Genomic DNA, 25,920 nt, shown 5'->3' with positions numbered 1-25,920 from the left:
TGGTTTTAAAGAAGAGGAATACAGTTGGGGGACTTAAATGGCTATATTAAAAACTAAGACAATAATGCTTCGACAAGAATTTGGTATAAACATAAGGACAAACGAAAAGATTAGCAAACACATGTACACCTAAACAGCCACATGAATTATGCAAAAAGTGGCCATTGGAATTAGATGCAGAAATGATCTTTACAAAAAAATTAATACTAGAAAAAATCTAGGCCTATATTCACTCCTTGATCTCTACTTTACATGTGGCCCATAATGAATTTCAGTTGGCTTATAAACCTAAACTTGGTACAGAAAACAATGAAGTATCCAGAAAAAAAGCAAAAGATATTACCCTAATGATAATTCAATCATAGGACACAAAAATTAATAGCCTCAAAGGAAGAGATTGGTATACTGAACCGAACTAAAAGTAAGAAACTTTCTTCATTAAAATACACTATGATGGTAATGAAGAAGTGAGCTGAAATTAGGAAAAATAATTTCAATATCTCTCAAAAAATGACTAGTATGTATAAAAACCTTTATGACATGGCAAGGTAAAGTTACATAGCATTAGTAATATATATGGAGTAACATATATGGAACTAAAAGCATTAGTAAATACATGGAGTAAATGGAACAGTCACAAATTCCTGGAGGGAGTGTAACGTTGGTACAATTTCTTTGAAAATGCTTTATGAGTATCTAATAAAGACAAATCTATGCCCACTCGATGATGCAGCAATCCTACTCTTAAAATATACCCAAAGGAAATAAATCCACATGTGACAATAAAATGTGTAAGATTCTTCATAGCACATTTTATATATAATCGTCCAGTTAGAAGTGCATCAATCATTTATCATCAGAATAAATTGTGGCATACTTAAGCAATGGCATACTGTGTAGCCATTAAAAGAATTAATTCTACATATAATGTCATGGATGAAGTTATCCTGTATAAAATTGAAATACAGAATCCAGACATACTGTGTAATCCCATGCATATAAAATTCAACTACTTGCAAACTTATCAGTAGGGATTGGGGTCAGCAAAGCGGTAACCTATGGGAGGTCATTGATTAGGAAAGGCTAAATGAGAGGGTGTCTTCTTGGATGCCAAACATTTTTTATATTGTGATCTTGGTCATATTAACATAGGCAAATAGAAATATAAAATCTCGTTGAGCTGTACAGTTAAGATGTGCATACATCAGTTTGCACATGTACATCTTAAACAAACCAAGTTGGCAACACATACCCATACAAACACAGGCATTCTTTAAAATGTTTTTCTGTTGTTTCAGGATCATTTATGTTTACAGTCACTATTTTGTGACTTGTAATGGGGTTTTTCATAATACTATTTTTATTTGACACAATGTTACACAGCAATTGAAAACTATTTCTGGAAAATCATTCTGGGACATCAAAATATGTTCGCACTTTAATCTTAGGTACACAGCCCAGGTGCCTATGTGGCTCAGTTGGTTAAGCCTCCAACTTTTGATTTTGGCTCAGGTCATGATCTCACAGTTCGTGAGATTGAGTCCCACATTGGGCCCCATGCTGACAGCGTAGATCCTGCTTGGGATTCTCTCTCTCATCTGTCTCTGCCTCTCTCTCTCTCTCTCTCTCTCTCTCTCTCTCTCTCTCTTTCTCTCAAAAAAAAAAATATATATATATATATGTATATATATAAAATCTTAGGTACATAGGCAGAACACCATTTCTAATTTTCAGATATTTACTATATACAAATTTTATGACAAAAAAGAATACCAAAAAAATTATCTCATTATAACCATAATTATCAGTGAGTTTGGGGGTTATATTTTCTTCTTTGCTTTGTTCATCATTTATAAATTTTCCACTCTCAGTGTACATTTATCCTCTCCTTGCACACTTTAAGAGGAGGAGTGTTATCATTTCACAAAGGAGACCAATTTATTAATGGTCTAGTTTTAAAATTATTTACAATTTTCTAATGGCACTTTTACACTCTCATCCCAAATCGTCACATTTTATATTACTGCCTTTGACTTAGAACTTAAAGAGTATCAGAGGACACAGAGATAACAGCTAAATGATCCAAGGCAAAGAGAGTAACATTAGCAGGCAAAAGTTGAGGGGCAAATATGTAACACCAATTTCCTGGCATCTCTAAGAGTTATTTTTAAATTTGTGTTTATGCCTCACTGACTTTCTTTCAATTCCTCTAAAGCTTCTAAGAAATGGTCAAAAATAATGTCTATGAAATTAATTCTAAATGTTATTAATTCTCATAGTCAAAGAATCACTCTAGCACTGTTGTTTTGAACTTACTGGCACTCTGAATGTCACAGTTTCAGTATATTAAAAAAATATTGAAGTATGGTTGACATACAATGTCATATTAGTTCAGGTATATGACATGGTGATTTGGCAACTCTGTACACTACTCAATAGTCACCGTAAGTCAACATACAACATTATTATAATATTATTGACTGTATTCCTATGCTGTGCCTTTCACCTCCATGGCTCACCTATTTCATTTTATAACTAGAAAACTGTACCTCTTAATCTCCTTCAACTATTTTGCCCATTCCTTCCCATCTCCCTTCTGTATTAAGAGCCTGCTCATTTGTTTTGTTTTTTTTACATTTCACATGTAGGTGAATTCATATGGTATTTGTCTTTCTCTGATTTATTTCACTTCGCATAATACCATCTAGGTCTATCCATGTTGCTGCAAATGGCGAGATTTCATTCTTTTTATGGTTGAATAATATTCCATTATATATGTAGACTACATCTTCTCTATCCATTCATCTATCAATGGCTACTTTTAGAACTAATAAATGAATTCAGTAAAGTTGCAGGATACAAAATTAACATACAGAAATCTGTTGCATTTAAATACACTGATAACAAAGTGTCAGAGAGAGGAATTTCAAAAAATGATCCCATTTAAAACTGCACCAAAAAGAATAAAATACCTAAGAATAAATTTAACCAAGGAAGTGAAAAACCTATATTCTGAAAACTAAGACACTGATGAAAGAAATTGAACATGGCACAAATACGATATACCATGCTCATGAATTAGAAGAATGAATGTCATTAAAATGTCTATACTACCCAAAGCAATCTACAGATTCAATGCAATCCCTCTCAAAATACCAATATCATTTTTCACAAAACTAGAATAAATAATCCTAAAATTTGTATGGAACCACCAAAGACTTCAAATAGCCAAAGCAGTCTTGAGAAAGGACAAGGCTGGAGGTATCACAATCCCAGATTTCAAGATATACTAAAAAGCTATAGTAATCACAACAGTATGGTATAGGCACAAAAGCAGGCATATAGATCAGTAGAACAGGATAGACAGCCCAGAAATAAATCCATGCTTAAATGGTCAACTAATCTATGACAAGAGACAAAAATAATACAATGGGAAAAAAGAAAAGTCTTTTCAATAAATGGTGTTGGGAAAACTGAAAAGCTACATGCAAAAGAATGAAAGGGGGCACTTTCTTACACCATACACAAAAATAAACTCGAATTGATTAAAGACCTAAATGTGAGACCTGAAACCATAAACAGCACGGGCCAGTAAATACTTGACCTTTGGCCTTAGCAATATATTTATGTATATTTCTCTTTAGGCAAGGGAAACAAAAGCAAAAATAAACTATTGGGAATACACCAAAAAAATAAATAGGTAAGTACGTAAGTAAGTAAGTAAGTAACTTTTTTGACTAAAGCATTTTTTGTGTATTCCTCCCATAAGCACTAACCAGACAAGGCACTTTGTGGAATAGGGGCTAGGCAATGTCTAAGGGAATGTCTACCCTTCTCATCTCTGTCCCTATCTTTCGTCTCTTGGTCAAAGATTTTAACTTTCAATTTAATCTTCCAATTTATCACCAACAAAGCAAGTTCTTTGCTAATATTAGCCTAATAGAACTAGGAAGAAGAAAAATGAAATTTTTCTAGTACCTCAGGTTTATATAATTTGAAGATACTGAAGTTTCCTGACTTACTTTAGAGGAGTTATTATGAGAATTTATGGGAAATAGTAGTGACATAACTTTGTATTTATGATATTTTATATTTCATTGTATTCCTAATATCCATTTTATAATAAATGTTCACCATTGTTTTGTTCACATTAATTTTGAAGTAAAATATACATATTCATTTATGTGAAAAACACTTGCTAAATTTAGCTCATTGTAAATTAGAAATTAAACTTATAAAAAATGTATTTAATGACAAATTTTGGGAAAATGGAATATACTTTATGATTTTTGTTGTATATTATAAAACTGATTTCATAACATGTTTAAACAAATACTTATTTGTCTGTGGTTTGACCAAGACACTTATTTTTTCATATACACATAAAAAATGACTTCACTTACTTGAAGTGAAGATTTTTTTTGACAGTTTAAGACATGCTTTATTGAGGTAAGCATAGAAAAGTCAATAAAACTTTTTATTCAGAGATTCGTAAATGTAAAGCTTTTGTCAGTAACCTAGTATTTTGGGCCTTTAAAGATATTGAATGTTGCATTTTTATTGATTATTATTAAAGTGAAATATACTACAGCAACTACAAAGAATGATTTTCTAAGCAAGTAAGAACTTAAAAATGTGTTGCAAGTAAGAACTTAAAAATGTGTTTTTAAAACATACATTAACATAATTACTGGAAATATTGTTTTTTTTCCCTAAAAGTTTATTATCCTTTAATTTATTAAATATAGTGACTGAATTTCAACAGTGGTTGACAGATGAAGAAACAACACACCCAGGGGCACCTGGGTGGCTCAGTCAGTTAAGTGTCCAACTTCGGCTCAGGTCATGATTTCGTGGTTTCTGAGTTTGAGCCCCGTGGCAGGCTCTGTGCTGACAGCTCAGAGCCTGGAACCTGCTTCAGATGCTGTGTCTCCTCCTCTCTCTGCCCCTCCTCTGCTCATGCTCTTCTCTCTCTGTTTCTCAATAATAAATACATGTTAAATGTTTTTTTAAAAAAAAAAAGAAAAATGAAAAGAAAAGAAAGAGAAAAGAAAAGAAAAGAAGAGAAAAGAAAAGAAAAGAAAAGAGAAGAAAAGAGACAACACACCCAGAAAAAGTGGTGGATATAAAGAACAGTGGTGGATATAAAGACTTCTGCCTTGTCACTGCCATTATTCCTGTATAGTGTTAGGACTTACTATTACCTAATGACTTAATATTATCTAATGACTTAATGTTCTCTTCAAGCAATTTGCTTCATTCTTAACATATTGACAATACTATTCCAATTAACAATCTTAAAATAGTTATTTACAGCAGAAAATTAAAATTTATTATGTGATATTCTTAGGGCCTTTTATAGGAATGCCCAGCCCCTTCTTCAGTTCCTTCTACTGTGGAAAAGAAAAATTATTCAAGAAAAGAAAATGAAATAAAATAGTTTTTTTCCTTTTTAAAATGTTTATTTATTTTGAGTGAGGGAGAGAGAGAGAGAGAGTGAAGCAGAGGCAGAAAGAGAGAGAATCCTAAGCAGGCTGCATGCTATCGTCACAGAACCCAATGCATACTCGATCTCACAAACCATGTTATCATGACCTAAGCCAAAATCAAAAGTTGTACACTTAACTGACTGAGCTACCCAAGTGCCCTAGAATAAAATAATTTTTAATCTATATGCTCTGAATTATATTTTCATCACTGACTTTGTCTCATAGGGCTTCATTTTATACATATATTCAATCATAAGACATTTATTTAAAGGAAACACAAGTTTTAAGAAGGGAATAATACATAGAAGTTGATTTTAGTCATGGAACATAATTTGTGTGGGAACAACACTCTTCTTGAAATAATTAACTGTTTACAAATTAGTTAAAAAACAACAAAAAAAACAACAAACTAAAAATACAAAACACTTTATAAAGGTAGTAGATAAGAACCAGGAGCAAAAATTCAGAGGCTTACTAGCAAATAGGGAATAAAGTGATTTCCACATTAACCCCTTTTTTTCTTGCAAGTATACCACATTTCATATGTCATGAAGAAGACAGGGTTCAAGCAGAAATCAGCAGTCTCTATGATGAGGCATCGGAGGTCAGGATTCAGGGACATCATAATGGCTAAAAATTGAGAGAAGAAATCCAGGAATAGAGGAAGCCACAGAAGAGAGAGCCCTAAACCTTGAATATACATTGCATGTAACATGTAGCTGACTTCTAAACTGACCATGTACAGACTAAGACTCCAAGGAATCCAGAGAAAAGGAACAGTCTGAAGATTAACTAAGCAGAGAGGTTAGCCATTCCAGCTACTAGGAATGAAGAGTTTAAGATTAAAGCTCCTTGTAGGTAAATGTGTTTGGTGAACACTTTGAGATTTCCAGTAAAACAGCAGAAAAGTGATAACTTAGGAGCCAGGAAGATATGCTAGGATTTAGGGTTATACCACAGGGCTAAGGGAATAAACAAAATAGTCTTCCTTGAAAATCCTAAAAGCCTACATACAATCAAAGTAGAATCCCATAATTTCACTTCCTTCTGGGACAAAAGTCAACAATCTTCAGAGGAAGAAAACAAAATCCAGAATCTCCACAATATGTTACCCTTAATACCCAGTATGTAATCTAAATTTTGTAGAGACTTAACAAGCAGAAAAATACAGCAAAACAGAATAGTCAATAGAAATAGATGAAAATAAGACTCAGGTGTTAAATTTAACAGGCAAAGACTTTAAATATAGCTATCATAAGTATATTAAAGAATGTTTATGGCATACTAAAATAATGGACATAATATATTAGGGATTTCATAAATTACATGCAAAATCAAACAGAAAAGAAAACCTAGAACTGGAAATTATAGCTTCTGTAATAAAAATGTGCAATGGTGGTGTGGACACAGAAACAAAATAAACAATATATTTGATGACACCAAAAATAAATGATCCATATTAAAGCACCAATATAAAAATATATTGACACAGATATAAAAATATAGAACACAGTCTCAATGATGTATGGGACAATGTACAATGCTCTAATATACTTGTATTTGGAGTTCTCCTCCTCCAAAGAAGAGAGAGCAGGCCATAAAAATACAAATAAACATACAATTTAAAAATTGGATGAAAACGGACACACTGGTCTAAGAAGGCCAGTGAGTCCCAAACAGGTTAAACAAAACACATCTAGGTATCAAAGTACAACCCCTGTTGAAACAGACAGTCAGAGAGCTGAGGACACAGACCTTTAAAAGCAACCAGAGACAAATACACATGACATACATGCATTACTACCAAAAGTAATGAAATCCACAATGCAATGTAGCAAAAATTTTAAGTACAAAAAGAAAAAAAAAACAGGTAAATCTATATTTCTACATTCAATTAAAATATTTTTCTTTTTAGGGGTGCCTGGGTAGCTCAGTTGGTTAAGTGTCCTACCTTTGATTTCAGCTCAGGTCATGATCTCAAGGTTCATGGGATCAAGCCCCATGTTGGACTCCTTGCTGATAGTAAGGAGCCTGCTTGGGATTCTCTCTTCCTTTCTCTCTCCCCCTCCCCTGCTTGCCCTCTCTTTTTCTCTCTCTCTCAAAATAAATAAACTTAAAAAAATAAAAAGTAAAACAAGTATTTTTTTTTCTTTTTCTTGTTTGTTTCACGTTTTTTTTTTTTAATTCTACTTATTTAACATCTAGTGTAATATTGGTTTCAGGAGAATTTAGTGACTCATCACTCACATATAATACCCAGTGCTGATCACAAGTGCCTTCCTTAATAGCTATCACCCATGTCGCCCACCTCCCCTTGAGCAACCCTCAGTTTGTTATCTATAGTTAAAAGTCTCTTATAGTTTGTTTCCCTCTCTTTTTTTCTCTTCCCCTATGTTCATCTGTTTTCTTTCTTGGATTCCACATACGACTGAAATCATATGGTATTGGTCTTTCCCTGACTGACTTGTTTCACTTAGTACAATATACTCTAGATCCATCCATGCTGTTGCAAATGGCAAGATTTCATTCTTTTTGATGGCTGAATAATATTCCATTGTATATATCTACCACATCTTCTTTATCCATTCATCACTTGTGAAATAATGATATTTTCAGATTAAAAAAAAACAAAAAATTTGTTTCCATCAGATACAAACTACAATTAATGTTAAAGGAAATCTTCAGGTTGAAAGAAAATGATAGTACACAGAAATTCAGATCAATATGAAAGAATAAAAAGCACTGACTGGAAATGGTAACTACATAAGTAAATATAACACAACATAATGTAACATAATGTAACCTAAGATATTGTTTTTTTTTAAATTTTTAATAAATAATGGAATGCTTAAATAATAAAGTATTAGCAACACAGGGTGCAATTTATAATATATACAGAGAGAAAATATCTGACAAATATAGACTAAAACCCTACAGAGGAAATAAAATCATACTGTTGTAAGATGATTGCATTGCATGCTAAAAATATATAATATTTATTTGATTTATATTATAGTAGGTTAAGGAGACCAAATTTAGACATTTAAGAAAACACTCAGTTGACCCAAAATATGGTAGGAAAGCAAAAACCAAGGTAGAAAGAATAAATGGAACAAATGAAAACAAGAAAATGATACACTTAGATCCAATTATGTCAATGATTACATTGTTTATGAGTGGACTTAACACTAATTAAATGTTAAGGATTGTCAGATTGGATAGAAAAGCACAAACCACTTCTGAGATGTTTACAAGAGCTGTTTTTTATATTAAATTGTACAGAAGGGCTGAAAGCAAAATGATGTAAGTGATCAACCATACAAATATTATCATAAATGAATTGGTGTGGCAAGTTTGTACCAGGCAAAGTAAACTTCAAGCAAGTAGTATTATGAAAGATGCAGGGTGATATTTCATAATAATAGAGCATCAATTAATCAGAAACCTAAGAGATAATTGGCCATGCATCTGATAATTGCATAAAAACAAATAAAGAATATTTGACAGAAGTAAAGAGAGAAATTAAAATATTGAACTTTTTAATATTCTTCTCACAGTAAGAATTGGAATAAGGAGACACAAAACTTTTAACCATAGAGAACTGAATAATACTATCATCAAGCTTATATAAGATTGCAAAATACTGTACCCAGTAGGTATGCAATAATTCCTTTTAAATATAGAAGACACATTTACGAAAATAGTTTTTAAATTGCATTTTTAAAAACCATTAATATGCAATAGCGATGTATCCTATTGTATTTGTAGAGTAAGATCAATAGAACATAACTGTGGGGCAATGTTTTAATTTTTCAAGAAAAGCTTTTGTTATAGTAACCATTAAAGGAGCTGAAACTTTCACAAAATGGCCACATACAAATATATCCCTTCCCATTGTAGGAAAAAGAAAGGCCTTTTTCCTCTTAGATTTGCCAATACATTTATTTACTGATCTTGAACTCACTTTTGTGTTTCTGTCTGTTAGCGTATAGTTCTGAGTATGATGATTTATTGTAATAGCATCCCTAAAACATTCTGGCTGTGAAACAGGATACTTACTGAGGGAGTTCCACTAAATGTATATTCAGTGGCATATCTAGAGTGGCCTCATTTACTTTATGAAGTCAGTGCAAAAAAGGCTGAACATCTTTTAGGATATTGTCCTAATTCCTTTTCCATGAACAATACCACAATAGCTATAAGACTATTAGTATGAGTCATTAGAATTTACTGTGGACACATTACAAAAAGTTTGCACAAGCAAAGTTTGAATATTTTGTTAAAATCTGGTAAAAAAAATAGTCTACGTTCATGGGAATAGGGAAATATGGCAGTCCTAAATTAACAAAGAAACAAACATGCGTACGTTATTAACTTGGAGGGTGATTCTAGTGCTAAATTAGGCTAGGTAGAATTTAGCTATTAGGAATTCAGTCTAGTAGATAAGGAAAAAAGTATTTTCCATCATCTAAATTGAAACTTCTATCAGGTATTTCTCCAACAGGCCAGCAATAATAGCATTTTGCTTATTATAGATAGAGACTATTTTATTTACAACAAATTATTTCTATCTATTTCTAAGATAGAGACCAGTACATCTTATTTACTCTTAGTTTAGGATTCAGTCTTGGTGTCCTGCATTGTAGGTGTTCAGTTTCTAAAACTAATTGAATAATAATACACAGGGTTAAGATCCACATTAACATAGTCATAACTTTACAAATAAATATCTTTATTTGTAAAATAACTTTGTTATTCTTTTTATTTGTAAAATAAATTTGTAAAAAAACTTTACAAATAAACACACTAATGCCTTACGTTGGCATATTTTTGGAAGATAAGCATCATAAATTTTCTGAAATGCAACTGACTAATGCATACCCAGAGCTTTAAAATCCATTCATATCTATTACTCTTGGAATTCTACTTTCAGTAATAAAGTAATCTAGTAAGTGTAATTTAAAATACACTCAAAGTTATTAGCTACCAAATTTTCATCACAGAAATGTGTGTGTGTGTGTAATACCAGTCTAAATAGAAATTTCAGAAAACACATAAATTTAATTTAAAAATTATATGTATGATATTATATGGCAAATACTGAAATTTTAACAATGTGCAGAAACACAGAATTAACTGAGAAAGACAAATTAAAATATATGTAAGTAATATGAAATCAACAGTGCTAAAATATATAACTGGAAATAAGCAGAAATATGTAAACTTTTAACCTTATCTTCATAGTGTGATTATAGTTATCTTTGAGATTTTTTACATTAACTTTTAATTTTATGGACCTAGTTTTTTGTAAGGAACACTAATAACTTTTATTAAAATAATAATGCTTATTATTAAATGATGCTTGTGCTTAAATATTTTTTCACAGTCCTCCCTCTAGACCTTCCTAGAGTTTCTACTACTTCTTAAGTTTCTTTGTTTTGTTTGTTTGTTTTTTAAACACTGATGAATATGTAAGCGTGGATCTTTTGCAAGTTTGGCAATAGAGGAAGAGACTGTTAAAATATTAGAAATATTTCACAAGCACTGAAGTTGGTGGAAGATGTCAGGGAAAATCACACATATATTTGGTAATCGTACTAATAAACATTTCTACCATACTCTAATATTTTAAATGGTTTAACGGTTACTATATTCCAGGGGGAAAAAAAGTTTAGTTAAATTTTAAATGTAAATTTTTCTAGAAGTAGTTATGTTTCCTTAATCAGTCAGAATTTGTTTCATCTTATCTTTTAATTCTTAATGCCTGTTTGAATTACCTGTATTCAGGGAAGAGAAATTGTTGGAATGCAAATGATTCTAAAGTGTGTGCTGTTTTGGCATAGAGCAAAATGAGAGGGTTGCAGCTGCAATTAGGGGCTTCAAGGATAATGGAAATACAGGAAAGGAACTGACTTTTTGCAAAATGTGCCAGGAAAAATGAGATATATTTATTTTAAACCTTCTCTGCTGTTTCTATGTTTCAAAGTGCCAGTCTCTCAGGATCCAGAGTAATAAGTGCTTAATAAAGATAGCAACTGAATATTAATTTTGAGTAAATAAATATATTTTGTCAAACATTTGGGGGAAGAAAAAAATGAAATCAAACACAGATTGAAAGCCCAAAGGCCACAGATTCTAGATGGTAAAATATTAGACCAGAATAATTTAAATTATGCCTTGAATAAGATTTTGATAGGTGGTTAAATTTTGATGGGAAATTCTAGCCAAGAAGAATGGGGATGGGCTTTATATAAGAGGATGCCGTTGAGATAGGACTTAAAGCAAGGAGAAGAGATGAAATTATGAAAAAGCAGGTTAGATACTCCCTGTAAAAGTGCCTGTGACCATGATAAAATAGAAGTGAAGCCTATGGAAGAGGAAAGGTTTCACTTTGTCTAGAACTAAAGCCATATTACACTGTTGTGGGAACATAGAATACGGGCTGGAATGTACAATGATATCGAATACTTTGAATCTACTTAAGTCAATTTTTCTATAGATATTTTGTCCAAGAGGTTGGTATCATTCAAGAAACAGTGTGTAATGGGTTTTTAAGAATTAAAAAAAAAATAATGAAGTCAAGTAAAAAGTCATTAGGTGTGCTAATGCAGTGGTTCGGGGAAGTGATAATGCAGTGCAAGCGATGAGGGGCTTGACAGTAAGAATTAAATACTAGCATTCTAGTACAAAGGCAGAGTTTTAGAGATCTCAGTGTGAAATAAGCCATTGTAGACTTTCCAGAGAACCTAGCCTTAATGCTTAATATTTTTCTCATGTGTTTTCAGTTTTAAACAACTAACCTATAAAGAGAATTTTGGGATACAATGTGCCCATAAATCTGAAACAGCTGCTACATGTACTGCACCATAGTAAAGCTTTACAAAGATAATTTATTTAGATGCTGAAAAACACTATAATACACTATAAAAATTTATCAAACATCCTTCAGGAACTTTGAGACTTTATTTCTGTTTCTGTACACATCAAAGTGCCATTTTCTGAAAGCCTAAGAGAAAATTGCCTATCCAAGTACATTATTTTATGTATGCTTTGGGGGGATATCAATATTTAGTGCATATGTCAATATCTGTAAGTGTAAAGGAGAGTCATCCCACAGTTTCATTACTCAATCTGATATAAACCACACTCCCATCCATTTTCCAGTTGGTACCTGTGTTTTCCACTGTTTTAGTAAGAAGTAAATTGTATCCAGTTGTAACCAAGAGCTTGATAAATGTTAAAATCCCATTCCAATTTGAGATTCTGATTATACTCATGGTAATTTTGGCTATGGTATAGTAAAAGGTTTTGAATTAAAACATAAAAACATATAGAGCTAACTCGGTAAAAATATGTTGTATTTAAATGGTGACTGGTTATAGGCATTTCCATAGCACAATATTGATTGCTGTGAGCAAAGCAAATGCTTTGAATTAAAGTGTAATGGTCGGTTAAGCTGATATTTCAATTATTTTATAAATACCAGTGCTTTCTTTCAGAAGGAATAAACACTATACTTTTAAGTTTGGTATCTCTCCAAGTAATAAATGTGTTTTAATCAGATATTAATTATAAATTCTCAATAATAGGCATGTGATCTATTAATTATTAATTCATGACAACTAGGGATTCCTCAGGATCTCGACCTATTGTGTAAGAAAGCAAGTGCATATGAAGTTTCTCTAACAGAGTTGTAGGAGCCTTTGCTATACTTCTTGTTAAATTTATTTAAATTCTTCTCTTGAGCAGTATTACTCTTTTGCTTAAGTAATTCAGCCACATGCTTCTATTCAAATTATGGGGAAGCTACATGGCGATTGTCATAACTTTGTAATCCTCTTAAGTAAGAACCAAAAATTTCCCTCATTACAGAAAACAGAATTAATATATCTCTGATAGCATCCATCAAAAATGAGCAACCAAACTTCAGACTGAATTATTGTGGAAAACGAAAATTACTCTTAATTTTATTTTTATTTTTCATTTCTTTAAAAATTTTAAATCCAGTATAGTTAACATACAAAAACTACTCTTAATTTTAACATTCCTCACTTTTCTGTCCTGTCTTGCAAAAAATACGAAATGACATACAGAAATATCCCCTTATTTTTCCTTTTAAAAATATCATTGTGATTCATTTTGTTTGCTCCTCCAGTCCATCCTAACAATGAAAGCAAACCAAGCATCCCAGACTTGTGCTCTACCAATAATGAACTAGTACAAAAGCTTTCAACAGGGTTCAGCTTCCATGCTGTATATAAAACAACTCAGCATGGAATTCTGAGCCTTTGACAGTAGTAGTCTAACTTCATCCTGTTAAGCTATTCTGTGTGTGTGTGTGTGTGTGTGTGCATGTGCACACAAGTGTTTCACATGCATATCATGCCATGTGCAATCCCACCTCCTTGGATTTATCCACATGCAAATTTTGTTAAATTTTTACTATCCCTTCTTGTACACAAATGCAGTCCCATCCGCAATCCTAGAAAACATCAGAATTTTAAAGTTAAAGAGATCTTAATAACAATTTAACCTAACAAGAATTTGAGGTTTGGAAACTTTAGTTAATTTCTAAATTTTATGCGATTACTAAATTGCAAAACCAGGACTGACCCTTGTAAGTTGCATGTTTATGTGCATGTACATTTTGTTACATTTTACTGCTACTATTTTCTTACTTGTTTTAAAACTTCTTCATTTAAATTCAGGATCAAACCCTAAATTTTTCATCCAAGGATTATATATCCTTCCAACTTTATACAATTTTATGTCACCTATAAATTACAATAGGCCTTAATATTGTCTGCAATGCCAAGCCTCTGCAAAACTAGGAAAAAATACGAAAATTTCTTTGCATTAGAGGCTACATTATTCTTTTTGAATCACGGTACACGGTAAATATGGTAGGCCTTTACATCACATGGAGGTTGCCACGGTAGTGGATCCCAGAAGACTAGGCAAACAGAGCAATGTGGTCAAAAAGACCATCTGTTTGGTGTTCATGTGTTTGACCAAGTTGAGTCCTAAATGAAGGACTCAAGTTTGACCAAGTAGAGTCCTAGCTAGGCTCTGCATATGCAAATGAATAATAATGTTGAAAGCCAAGAGAACAGGTTAGGAGTTCACAGACCCTTAAGAAGTTAATGAAAGTAAACAGTAGTTGGAAGCCTACTTTTATAGTGAACTCCATATATGGTGCATGGCATATCTAAGAAAAGGCCCTATTTCAAAACAGAGAAATCATTTTTTTTCGAAAAAGTAATGAGTGTTTTATTTTGTTGAAGCTTCTCTTTCGTATATATATTGCTTTCCAAATATAATATAAAAATAGTTGACATAACCTTTTGGTTTGATTATCTTCATTTGACAAAAATTCTTATTATTATAATCGGTTTTCTACCTTTGGCTCATAATCTGGTTGTCAAGGATAAATAGCCAGTAAAAAATTGAACACCTTAACTTGTGTATGGCTTAAAAAAAACAGGTTATTGTCCAAAGACAAGTGATCAAATATTTTATGAAAACTAATTAAATAAAACTATGCACACATTTTAGTAACTATTTTTGACAGATTACAGAACTAATTAAAAAAAAGCAGGATGGTACAAAAAGTTCTAAACCATAGTGCATATTTTAAAATGTCGGTGCAGTAATGGTGTCTGTTAATCAATGCACACATAATTTTTAGAAGGAAGCATCTTTGTTTACAGCTAAAAATAAATGCTTGTAGTGGAGTCTTGATTGCCTTACGATTGAGCAGCTCTTTTTATCTGTAGCTATTCTTCTGCATCTGTGAATCTCCAAGGATGAAACCCTCTATGTAAGACCTTGCGAACTGAATGTGCCCTTTATACACTGCCTTAGAAAAAGAATCATAAGGCAATTTCAAGTCCTTAGACACAAACATTTGTCAGTTGAACTTGAAATATCCTGATGTTAGTTATTAACTATGGTGTGAGAAGTGATGTTAAATGAGGGATGCTGGGGGATGCCCTATGACTAACCTGAGGAGAAATAAGAGGGAAAAAAAAAAAAGAATCAGCAAGTGAACTATATGGGGCAAAATGAGTGTGACCTATGGAACCAGGGGAGGACGTATCAAAAGAAGAGGAAATAATAGGCTTCTGATAAAAGAAGCTGCAGTTGAAAAAATACACTGCCACACGCACACACACACACACACACACACACTGAAAAATTAGATCAAGATTTTGGCAATTTCACAGAATAAATGTGTTTCTAGTTTAAAAGCAATATAGGCATGACTTTTGTGATATCAGATGCTTTTTATGTTTTTATTTTTGGCCCATTCTATCTCATCTGCCTCATGTTGCTAGTAACTCAAAAAATACTGTGACCATCACAGTCATTTCTAGTATCATGTGCAAAGAATCAAGAAAAAAAAGTGTGTGATTTATGAGCAATATTAGTATTCATCATTGTTTATTTTGTTTTATTTTTAGAATTTGAACGTATCTCAGCATTAGGCACATATCTGGAATAATCCAATAAACAAAGGATTTGTCTTGCATGTAGAATGGTATGAGTGAGGCTGGTAGATATTAGATAAATAGAAAATTCTGGATGTTGGAACGATCATGTCATCTATTTTGAGGAAGACAGAAAAGAGGAAGAGAAAGTTTACGAGTCTATTTTCTCAAAGTTGAATACAAGAAGGAGAGTTACGTATTCTCTATCGCGGTTTGTTCCAGACTGCTAATGAGCCGCTATTGCTGTTAGGATGGTTTTAACCTTCCCGAAGGTACTGCCTTCTTTCTACTTCTGTTTTCTTTCTCCTTCTCCTTGAGCCCTTTGGTCTGGATTACAGGCGAGAAGTCGTTCAGTTTGACTGATATTAAGAAACAGACTACTGAGAGAGAAGTATTTATACTTATTTACTTCTCATACACAGCAGACTATTCTTAATTATGATAAATTGTTTATTAGTAGTCACCAATATAGTTTAGTAATTTTTGGTGTACTATAATTGCATTTTGTTTTGCCTCACATAGCACACTAAGTTATTCTTTATCCGATGCTTTAAATTAAATTTCAAAGAACGTTTTTAAAACATTTTAGATGCACATCCATAAACATATAAATATAAATCATATATTGCTGACTAATAATGCTATGGACACTGACCCACATTTAGCTACCTGAGTAAATCACATTACCCATACTACCCTACTGAAAACATTTGCAATATTATGCCTTCTGCACATCATAATTAGTCAAATATTGTAAAATAATCATTAATAATATGGGAAGTTGCTGTAAAAAGTAAATAAATTGCCATCACTTTCAGCTTCTAGATTTATCACATAAAAATTCTTACCTTGCCAACATACTGTGTGTCTGTACCTGTGTACTCTTCCAACAAGAAGAACTGATTCCACATCCAGCCACGCTTGGTACGATGTAACATTTTACTATCATCTTTTGTCAGATCCACAACCCTTTTGCTTGGCAAATCCCTACTAGCTTTTTCTTCTAATGGAATAGCATCAACTGTATGAAACATATAGGTCCAGATGAATAGTGATAGGCAATAGTATGTCCTCATTATAAGCAGCTTCAGTAGGATATCAAATTCAATGTACTGTCCAATTCCCCTGAGGAGTAGAGAGAGAAAAATGGCTTATTAGGTTGTTTCATTTTCACATAACCTGTAAGCTATAAAACTTTTCTAATTATTAAGATTTTATAAATAATATATATACATTATTTTTCCATGTTACATCAGTGAACTTATCATTAAACATATCACATCATATAGCTCACATATCATATAGCGAGGTGAGGAGACGTGTAGCACAAATAAACTAAACAGAAATTTAACAGGTGACTTTAATATCACTATATTGCAGCATATAAATGAGAACATATTTGTAATTTAAAATACCAAGTATTTGAAAAAAAATTAAGCTCTACCATATACCAAAGATCATACTGAATGTTCCTGAGTCTTAAAGACTAATAAAAACTAGTGTATTTATTAATATATACATATATATGAGCTTATATACCTTTAGTAACACTGTTTTCAGTGCATAAGCTATCAACTTTTACAATGTTTCTTCTCCTCCACCTTTTCCTTTTCCCTCTCCTCTTCCTCCTCTTCATCTTCTTCCTCCTTGTTTTTCTGTACCATGATAAGGTATTTCCTCAAGGCAAACTAACTTGTACCAAATACACTTTGGACTGTGTCCTGCAATTCGTAACACCATACTATGTTGATCCTTTATAATTGATAACTGTATTTTTCCTGACAGTCAGTTGAATAACTCACTCAAATTTACTTGAGGCTGAAAAGAGCATGCTCTAAATGGACACACTTTACCTGATAATTAAAAACAACAACACATATTTATTTCCTAAAATAATAGGAAAAATGAGTGCACAAAATTGATGTGGTAAAATTCGATATGGGGGTATTAGCTATGAGATGACTTGATCGAGAATTTTGCAACACTGTCTCTCTGTTGATATGGTAAGTTGAATTTTCTTGAAGCGAAAAAAACACTAGTTCATTTGGTATTTCAGAATTAATTTTGTTTATTAGCAAAACAAATTGGTTTCATTTGGAAACATTCAGAAGATGTGAAATCCTAATAATGCTGCTGCTGATGGTAATGATATTGGTGAGCGATAGAAACCCATCTCAAACTAATGTAGGCAAAGGAAGAATTCACTGGAATATAAAATCAAACTAAATGGGGAAAGGAAGAAATGAAAGGAGCAAAGAAGCAATTGGGCCTTTCCTGCTCATGAAAACAGGAATCAGGGGCGTGGGTACTTTAATACTATTCTCTCTTAATCACTCCTCTCTCCTCTCTTGCTTTCAACTAAGCCTCCTCGACCTGATGGCATATAGGAATATATAAAGTTCAGATTTAACATCTTCCAATCCAGAAAGAAACTGACAGTGTTTTCTAATTTGAGTTTGAAAAATTGTGGGAATGGACTCTAATTTACCTGGCTTAGGCCAGATGCCCAACACTGGACCATAAGTCTCTGGAGTCAGTTGTTGTTATCAAGGCATAAAGGTCAAACATGTGCCTCTAACTTGGCTTTTCCATTATTATCTGTGAGATTTGGTGATATTTACTTGGTCTCAACTACTTACTCCTAGAAAGGTAGAATAATTATTACCTGACTCACAAAACATTGTTATTAATTTTATTTTAAACCTTTAGGAATACAAAGTAATACTTATTTGTATCACAAAAATTTATTTTATTTCTACAACAATGTATACCCATGAGAAAACTGCATGTGAAGAATTTAAGTAATCTGGCAAATGCACAAGTAGTAAGTATTGGAACTAGATACACAGCCTTAAACAATGTTTTACAAAAGATAATATATGTAAAGAAGTTAGCATAGTGCTAGCATACAAATTGTCAACATGTTAATGCCATCATCATCATCATCATCATCATCATCATCATCCATGGTTGCTTCCACTATAGTCATAGTCATATAGCAGATAAGGAACGGTGATTGGCAGATAATGGTACGGATGCTTGCTATGGTCCACAGCTATTGGCTCTGTCCAGCACACATGTACTCTAATTTCCATACCTATTATTTAAAAAAACTTCTTACTTAACAAAATACACATATATAATCACAAATCCTCACACTGCAAAATGAGAGAAATTAAAATCCATTACTTTTTGACTCTGAAATCTCAGGTACTTGTCTTTCTTAGTACTTTATGTGGCTATTCGTAATCCTGTAAACTACAGAAAATTGGTAAATTTAACCACAACAGATGTAAAACTCTGAAATAAATATCAGAAAACTACAGTGTCAAAAAGTGCTTAGAAAAAGTGCAATGGAAAAGTACCATCTGGTGGCCACTAGCTCAGAACATGCCCTGCATGGTTGGAACAGTGATGGTGCAGTAGGAAATGAGCAGCCGAAGGATCTCAAGAACAGCTGGTGTCTCACTTTGATAAAATACGACAAATTCCTTAGTTGACCACACTGGCCACCTGTTTTCCCCCCAGTGGGAAATCTCTTTTCACCATCATTTTTACTGACCACTCTTGCAAGAGAAATTAGAGAGCATTCTTCATTTCCTGTGGTCTGTTCTAATTGTGATGCCCACTTTAGATGGAAATAAGCGTTTAAGCAGAAAAGTTAAGTTGTATTTGGTGGAGCCAGAGACTTAGGCAGAGGCCAGGATCCCATAGGTCTTTATAAGCTAGAGTAAAAAAAAATGCATTCATTTTCAGTGCAATGGAAATCAGTTGGAAGATTTTTAACATGAAATGGTTAGAAAAGATCAATCTGGCTGCAGAGTGGAAAGTAGGTTAGAGGCTAAGCAAGAAATTTGGTTAAGGGGGAGATCAGTTAGAGTCTATCTCTCAAGTTAAGAAAAAGATGGCAGTGGCATATGGAGAAGTGGTTTCCAGTGGACACTGACACTGTGCTCAGGTTCCCTTCATTCTTTAATACGGACACACACACACACACACACACAAACACACATGCATACACATCACATGCACTAAAATTTTTTCAGGCTTTTGCCTCTAATGACCTGCACCTGCAACTCTCTTTGGAGGACTTCCTTTGGCTACTGGAACCACTCTGCTCACACACACAGGGTGCCTAAAGTTCCTACAAGTTTACAATCATCTCCCATGAAATCCCTGAGCCATTGTCTAACAGGTGCAAAAATGTGGAAATTCACACTTTATTTACATCCCAGAGTTCCCCTACAGACTCATGCTAGGCTGAAACTTTGAAATCACACCCTGTTTGGATTCTGTTTTCCCATGCTCTTTCTCACTTTCTGACCTGGAAGCAATTTGTTAACCAATCAATTGTATACTAATCCTTGCTTCAGGATCCAACTCTGGAGAAATGGACCTAAGGCATGAATACAATCCAAGTATTGACACGTCAATAAGAGTAGATGCTACCTGCTTATGTTCTAAATATTGAAGGTGAAAAAAGATACATAAAGTATAGCTTTTAGATTATTAGTTTGTGTGTTGAGTAAATTATTGTGCCATTTTTGTGGTGTCGCTTATAGCAGGGACACCTCTTATAAAAGATGATCTATTAGGAAAATGAAGAATCAAGTTTTTTCTTATTTTTGGCCACTTTTATACTGGTACTATTACTAACATATTAATCGTAGGAAGCAAAATGATTCGCTGTCCTACTAATTCAATGTATATATTTATGACAACTCTTTAAAATGAGTTCTTCCAGGGGCGCCTGGGTGGCGCAGTCGGTTAAGCGTCCGACTTCAGCCAGGTCACGATCTCGTGGTCTGTGAGTTCGAGCCCCGCGTCAGGCTCTGGGCTGATGGCTCGGAGCCTGGAGCCTGTTTCCGATTCTGTGTCTCCCTCTCTCTCTGCCCCTCCCTCGTTCATGCTCTGTCTCTCTCTGTCCCAAAAATAAATAAAAAACGTTGAAAAAAAAATTTTAAATGAGTTCTTCCATAATCCCTTATATTATGATGAGGAAACTGAGGCACAGAGAGGTTAATTGGCTTGCCCAAGTTTATATAAGCAGACCCAGGAGAACTGAGAATTAAATCCAGGTACCCCCTTGCCTTGGGCTGCACTGCTCCAGAAATAGCCTCCTGACATCTGTGAGGCTGGCAACCAACGTTTATCTTAACGTACATTCTGTGTTCTAGACACTATTCTGAGTCTTTTTTCAAGCATCGTTTCTTTAACTCCCATCACAGAAATATTACCAGGAAGGGATGTCACATTGGACAAAGGGGCAAACTGAGGCTTTGCTTGTTTAAGTAACCTGCTGTTATCACAAGGTGGTAGACACCTGTGGGAAAGGTGGAAGGCATTCAGGATTTCAATTCTGTTGGACTGATGTCAGTGCTCCTGGTATGAATTGTACTGTTGCTAGATAATGATGCTCCACGTGCGCCCACCTGGGGCCTCCTTCACCTGCTTTTGCCCTATTCAGGGTCTTTCTTTCCTCCCAGTGTGACCTGGAACAGTCTTACTTGGTTCATCCATAGCCATCTCCGTTTTATTATTTTCAGTTTCTCTATCATATTCTGCTTTCTTGAGGAGTCTTCTATAACAACTTTTTCAAAAACACCCTACCCCACTTCAGTCTTTATTGATTTCTTTCATACCATCCATTTATTTCCTATATAGTATTTACCACGATTTTAATGATCTCTTTCGTTTTAGTGGATTATGTATTTATTGATGGTTTTTTCTAGTTATGATGTAACTTGTATGGTGGTGAGATACTCTGTAAGTCACTGTATTCTGCATAAAATAGTTATTGATATATAGTAGGTGCTTAATACGTATTTATAAAATTAGTTGACTCACGCCTAAATAGATAATCCTCAATTTGAGTCTGGGATCACAAATGAGATTGACTTAATATTCCATTGCCTAAACAAGCTAATAGAGATAAGGAAAGAGCTCAGCTGGGAGGAAATATGCCTTAAAAGAACTCTGTTGGTTTTCTTCCCAACAAATGGACTACAGTCCATTTTTTCAGTAAAATAAGAGCAATGTGCATAAACATTTGCATAATGTGGGATTAAATATGAACTTTAGAACATGATTCATATAAATTATAGACTGTTTGTTTGAACTTGAATCCCTTTCACTAAGTAGATTCTTTTCCTCATAATTCTTAGCATAATTCTTTCACATTTAGGAATAATAGTGTATGCCTCCTGTGGCCAATTTAACACCCGCACATTCCTCTGCTTTTAGACAAAAGTACACATTATAAAACGTTTTTTTATTGCACTTTGTTTTAAAGTTAGCAAGCTCTTATCTCATGGGGTTTATTAAAAATTCTTCCTATCCTTTATTCATTCAATAGCAACAAGCTGATTACTAAATTTTCTATGCTTAATTATCTCTATCAGCCTTAAATGTTCTGCATTTTAATCATATTTTTTGTTGATAAGTAAATACCATCAGATGCATTATAAAGTACAATATTTTAAATTTGCTTTAACTTTGATTTTGTAATCAGGGAATTCACTTGAATCTTGTTAACTTTAAAAACTGAAAATTGTTTTATTATTATTCCCTTGTTCCCATAATTATATTTCAATTGCATTTGTGAAAAAAGGCTGTTGGCTATTTGTGAATCCAAAAAAAAACAAAACAAAACAAAACAACAACTGTGCATTATTGTAATTAAGTAGGATGTTCAGTATATAAAATCCACATCTAAACTAAATTGTATCATTATTTCTTATCCCTATAGTGTAAACTCAGATAAAGTATTTTAATAATTCCAATCATGTCTTTCAGGTAATTTCTCAAATGAAATGTAACTATAACACAATTGTATACTTATATCGTATTATACTGTTTGTAATCAACAAAGTACTTGCACATATATTAACCACTTATCTTTTTAGAAAATTTGGATTTGGTCACATAATTTAAAATTTTTTCAGTAAGATATATGAGGATAAGAGAAATGAAGAAAGCTGTTTCTGATTACACAATTATTTTATGGTTTGGGCAAAAGTCATATACATGTTATCTGATTCCTTGGCCAGTGATCTTTCCAACATAGCATTGTGTTTTGTTTTACATAGATAGATAGATAGATAGATAGAGATATATCGATGTATATATCAGTTGGAGAGACAAGTCTGACAACTCATTTAAGTGACACAAATGTAGGGGCGCCTGGGTGGCGCAGTCGGTTAAGCGTCCGACTTCAGCCAGGTCACGATCTCGCGGTCCGTGAGTTCGAGCCCCGCGTCAGGCTCTGGGCTGATGGCTCGGAGCCTGGAGCCTGTTTCCGATTCTGTGTCTCCCTCTCTCTCTGCCCCTCCCCCGTTCATGCTCTGTCTCTCTCTGTCCCAAAAATAAAAAAAAACGTTGAAAAAAAAAATTAAGTGACACAAATGTAAAGAACAAATTCTATGAATTTAAATAGACATTAAAATTAGTCTTACATAATCAAGGAACTATTTAAGGCTATATGTTTTAACATGTCTATTTTTCACAGTAATTGATGATTCTTCCATTTATTATCTAAATGTATGTAGGCATACATATGAATATATATAATTGATTATTGGGTTATCATATTTATTCAATACATATTTAAGATCTCTAAAATCATTTATTGATTTTTTTCAACAACCTCATATTCAATTATTGTCACATTACAATTTGAAATTTTACACTTACCTGAATGATGTTGTACATGATTTCAATAAAAACAGAAATTGTTGGAAGAAATAAAAGCTGCCAGCTTTGTATAAGGATTTCTGAATAGTTAACATAAGTAAACTCTCAGCTTTAAATATTTAGTTTTAGGTCTTTAGAAAACTGGCAGTATAGACTGATATCAAAGAGAAGCTCTTGAATCAGGTTTTGCCAGTGTCCTATCAAAATAACAATGATAACAAATGTATGGCCAACTAATCTTTGACAAAGCAGGAAAGAATATCCAGTGGAATAAAGGCAGTCTCTTCAGCAAGTCGTGCTGGGAAAACTGGACAGCGACATGCAGAAGAATGAACCTGGACCACTTTCTTACACCATACACAAAAATAAACTCAAAATGGATGAAAGACCTAAATGTAAGACAGGAAGCCATCAAAATCCTAGAGGAGAAAGCAGGCCAGACCTCTTTGACCTTGGCTTCAGCAACTTCTTACTCAACACGTCTCTGGAGGCAAGGGAAACAAAAGCAAAAATCAACTACTGGGACCTCATCAAAATAAAAAGCTTCTGCACAGCGAAGGTAACAATCAGCAAAACTAAAAGGCAACTGACGGGATGGGAGAAGATACTTGCAAATGACATATCAGATAAAGGGTTAGTATCTAAAATCTATAAAGGACTTATCAAACTCAACACCCAAAAAACAAATAATCCAGTGAAGCAATGGGCAAAAGACAAGAATAGACGCTTCTCCAAACAAGACATCCAGATGGCCAACCAACACATGAAAAAATGCTCAACATCACTCATCATCAGGATAATACAAATCAAAACCACAATGAGATACCACCTCACACCTGTCAGAATGGCTAACATTAACAACTCAGGCAACAACAGATGTTGGGGTGGATGCAGAGAAAGAGGATCTCTTTTGCACTGTTGGTGGCAATGCAAACTGGTGCAGCCACTCTGGTAAACAGTATGGAGGTTCCTCAAAAAATTAGAAATAGAGCTACCCTATGACCCAGCAATTGCACTACTAGGTATTTGTCCAAAGGATACAGGTATGCTGTTTCGAAGGGACACACGCATCCCGATGTTTATAGCAGCACTATCAACAATAGCCAAAGTATGGAAAGAGTCCAAATGTCCATTGATGGATGAATGGATAAAGAAGATGTGGTGTATATATATATATATATACAATGGAGTATTACTCAGCACTCAAAAAGAATGAAATCTTGCCATTTGCAAATACGTGAATGGAACTAGAGGGTATTATGCTAAGCGAAATTAGTCAGAGAAAGACAAATACCATATGGCTTCACTCATTTGAGGACTTTAATATACAAAACAGATGAACATAAGGGAAGGGAAGCAAAAATGATATAAAAACAGGGAGGGGGACAAAACATTAGAAACTCTTAAATATGGAAAACAAACTGAGGTTTGCTGGAGGGGTTGTGGGAGGGGGGGATGGGCTGGTGGGTAAGGGGCATTAAGGAATCTACTCCTGAAATCATTGTTGCACTATATGCTAACTAAATAAATTATTTTAAAAAATAACAATTATAACATTGTACATAATAGAATATAAAGACATATATAAAAATAAATAATTATATATATATATATATATATATATATATATATATATAATGTAAAGAGATGTAAAGACCGTATTTCCAGAATTTTAGAAAGATAATCACAATCTATAAGGTTAGTGAGACTAGGTTAGGAAAATAAATAATGGTTGATAACTCCCTGTTATATATGAAAAATGCATTGACTTTCAATTAAAAGAATAGGCACTTTTCCCCAGTGTTGGTCCCCTGAATGGGGATCACAAGGATCAAAACTTATGTATAATCTTTTTATACCCCCTTTGAAGTTTGTTCCGATACTATTACATCTATTTGATATATAACAGGGCTGGGAGGGAAAGGAGACAATTTAGGGGGTATTATTTTGTATATATTTTAATTTGTAGATATGCCTTATAAGCAACTTAGTGTGAGAGATGGAACAGCTAAGTGAGAGAGGTCCATGTTCAGGACTTGTTTAAAATGTTGGCTAATGAGGTATTATTGGTGTGTGGGGCAGGTAGAATTTGATAGTGTCATAAACAAATGACGTTTTCAGTCAATATGTTCTTAAAACACTAGAAACTAGATTAAACATTTCCACATTGGTATGAGGAAATGACATAATATACAGCATGAAATTGGGCTATACGAAAGCCTATGGGAATCCACACCATCCTATCACAT

General features: G+C 33.4%; 1 protein-coding gene across 4 annotated transcripts in view; it reads right to left on the bottom strand.

Annotated features, from left to right (window-relative positions):
* CDH9 (cadherin 9) overlaps positions 1 to 17,082 on the bottom strand; it is an 87,867-nt gene extending 70,785 nt beyond the window's left edge. For all 4 annotated transcript variants that reach the window (XM_049648251.1, XM_049648252.1, XM_049648253.1 and 1 more), the window contains exon 1: positions 16,828 to 17,082. In XM_049648251.1, the coding sequence (XP_049504208.1) occupies positions 16,828 to 17,055 (228 nt within the window). In that variant the 5' untranslated portion in view covers positions 17,056 to 17,082. The remainder of the gene's footprint in view (positions 1 to 16,827) is intronic.
* Between the last annotated feature and the right edge of the window lie 8,838 nt (positions 17,083 to 25,920).

This window comes from Panthera uncia, assembly GCF_023721935.1.
Source record: "Panthera uncia isolate 11264 chromosome A1 unlocalized genomic scaffold, Puncia_PCG_1.0 HiC_scaffold_17, whole genome shotgun sequence".
Taxonomy (NCBI): Eukaryota; Metazoa; Chordata; class Mammalia; order Carnivora; family Felidae; genus Panthera; species Panthera uncia.
The sequence above is the reverse complement of the archived record's forward strand: the minus strand, read 5'-3'. Positions and strand labels throughout refer to the sequence as shown.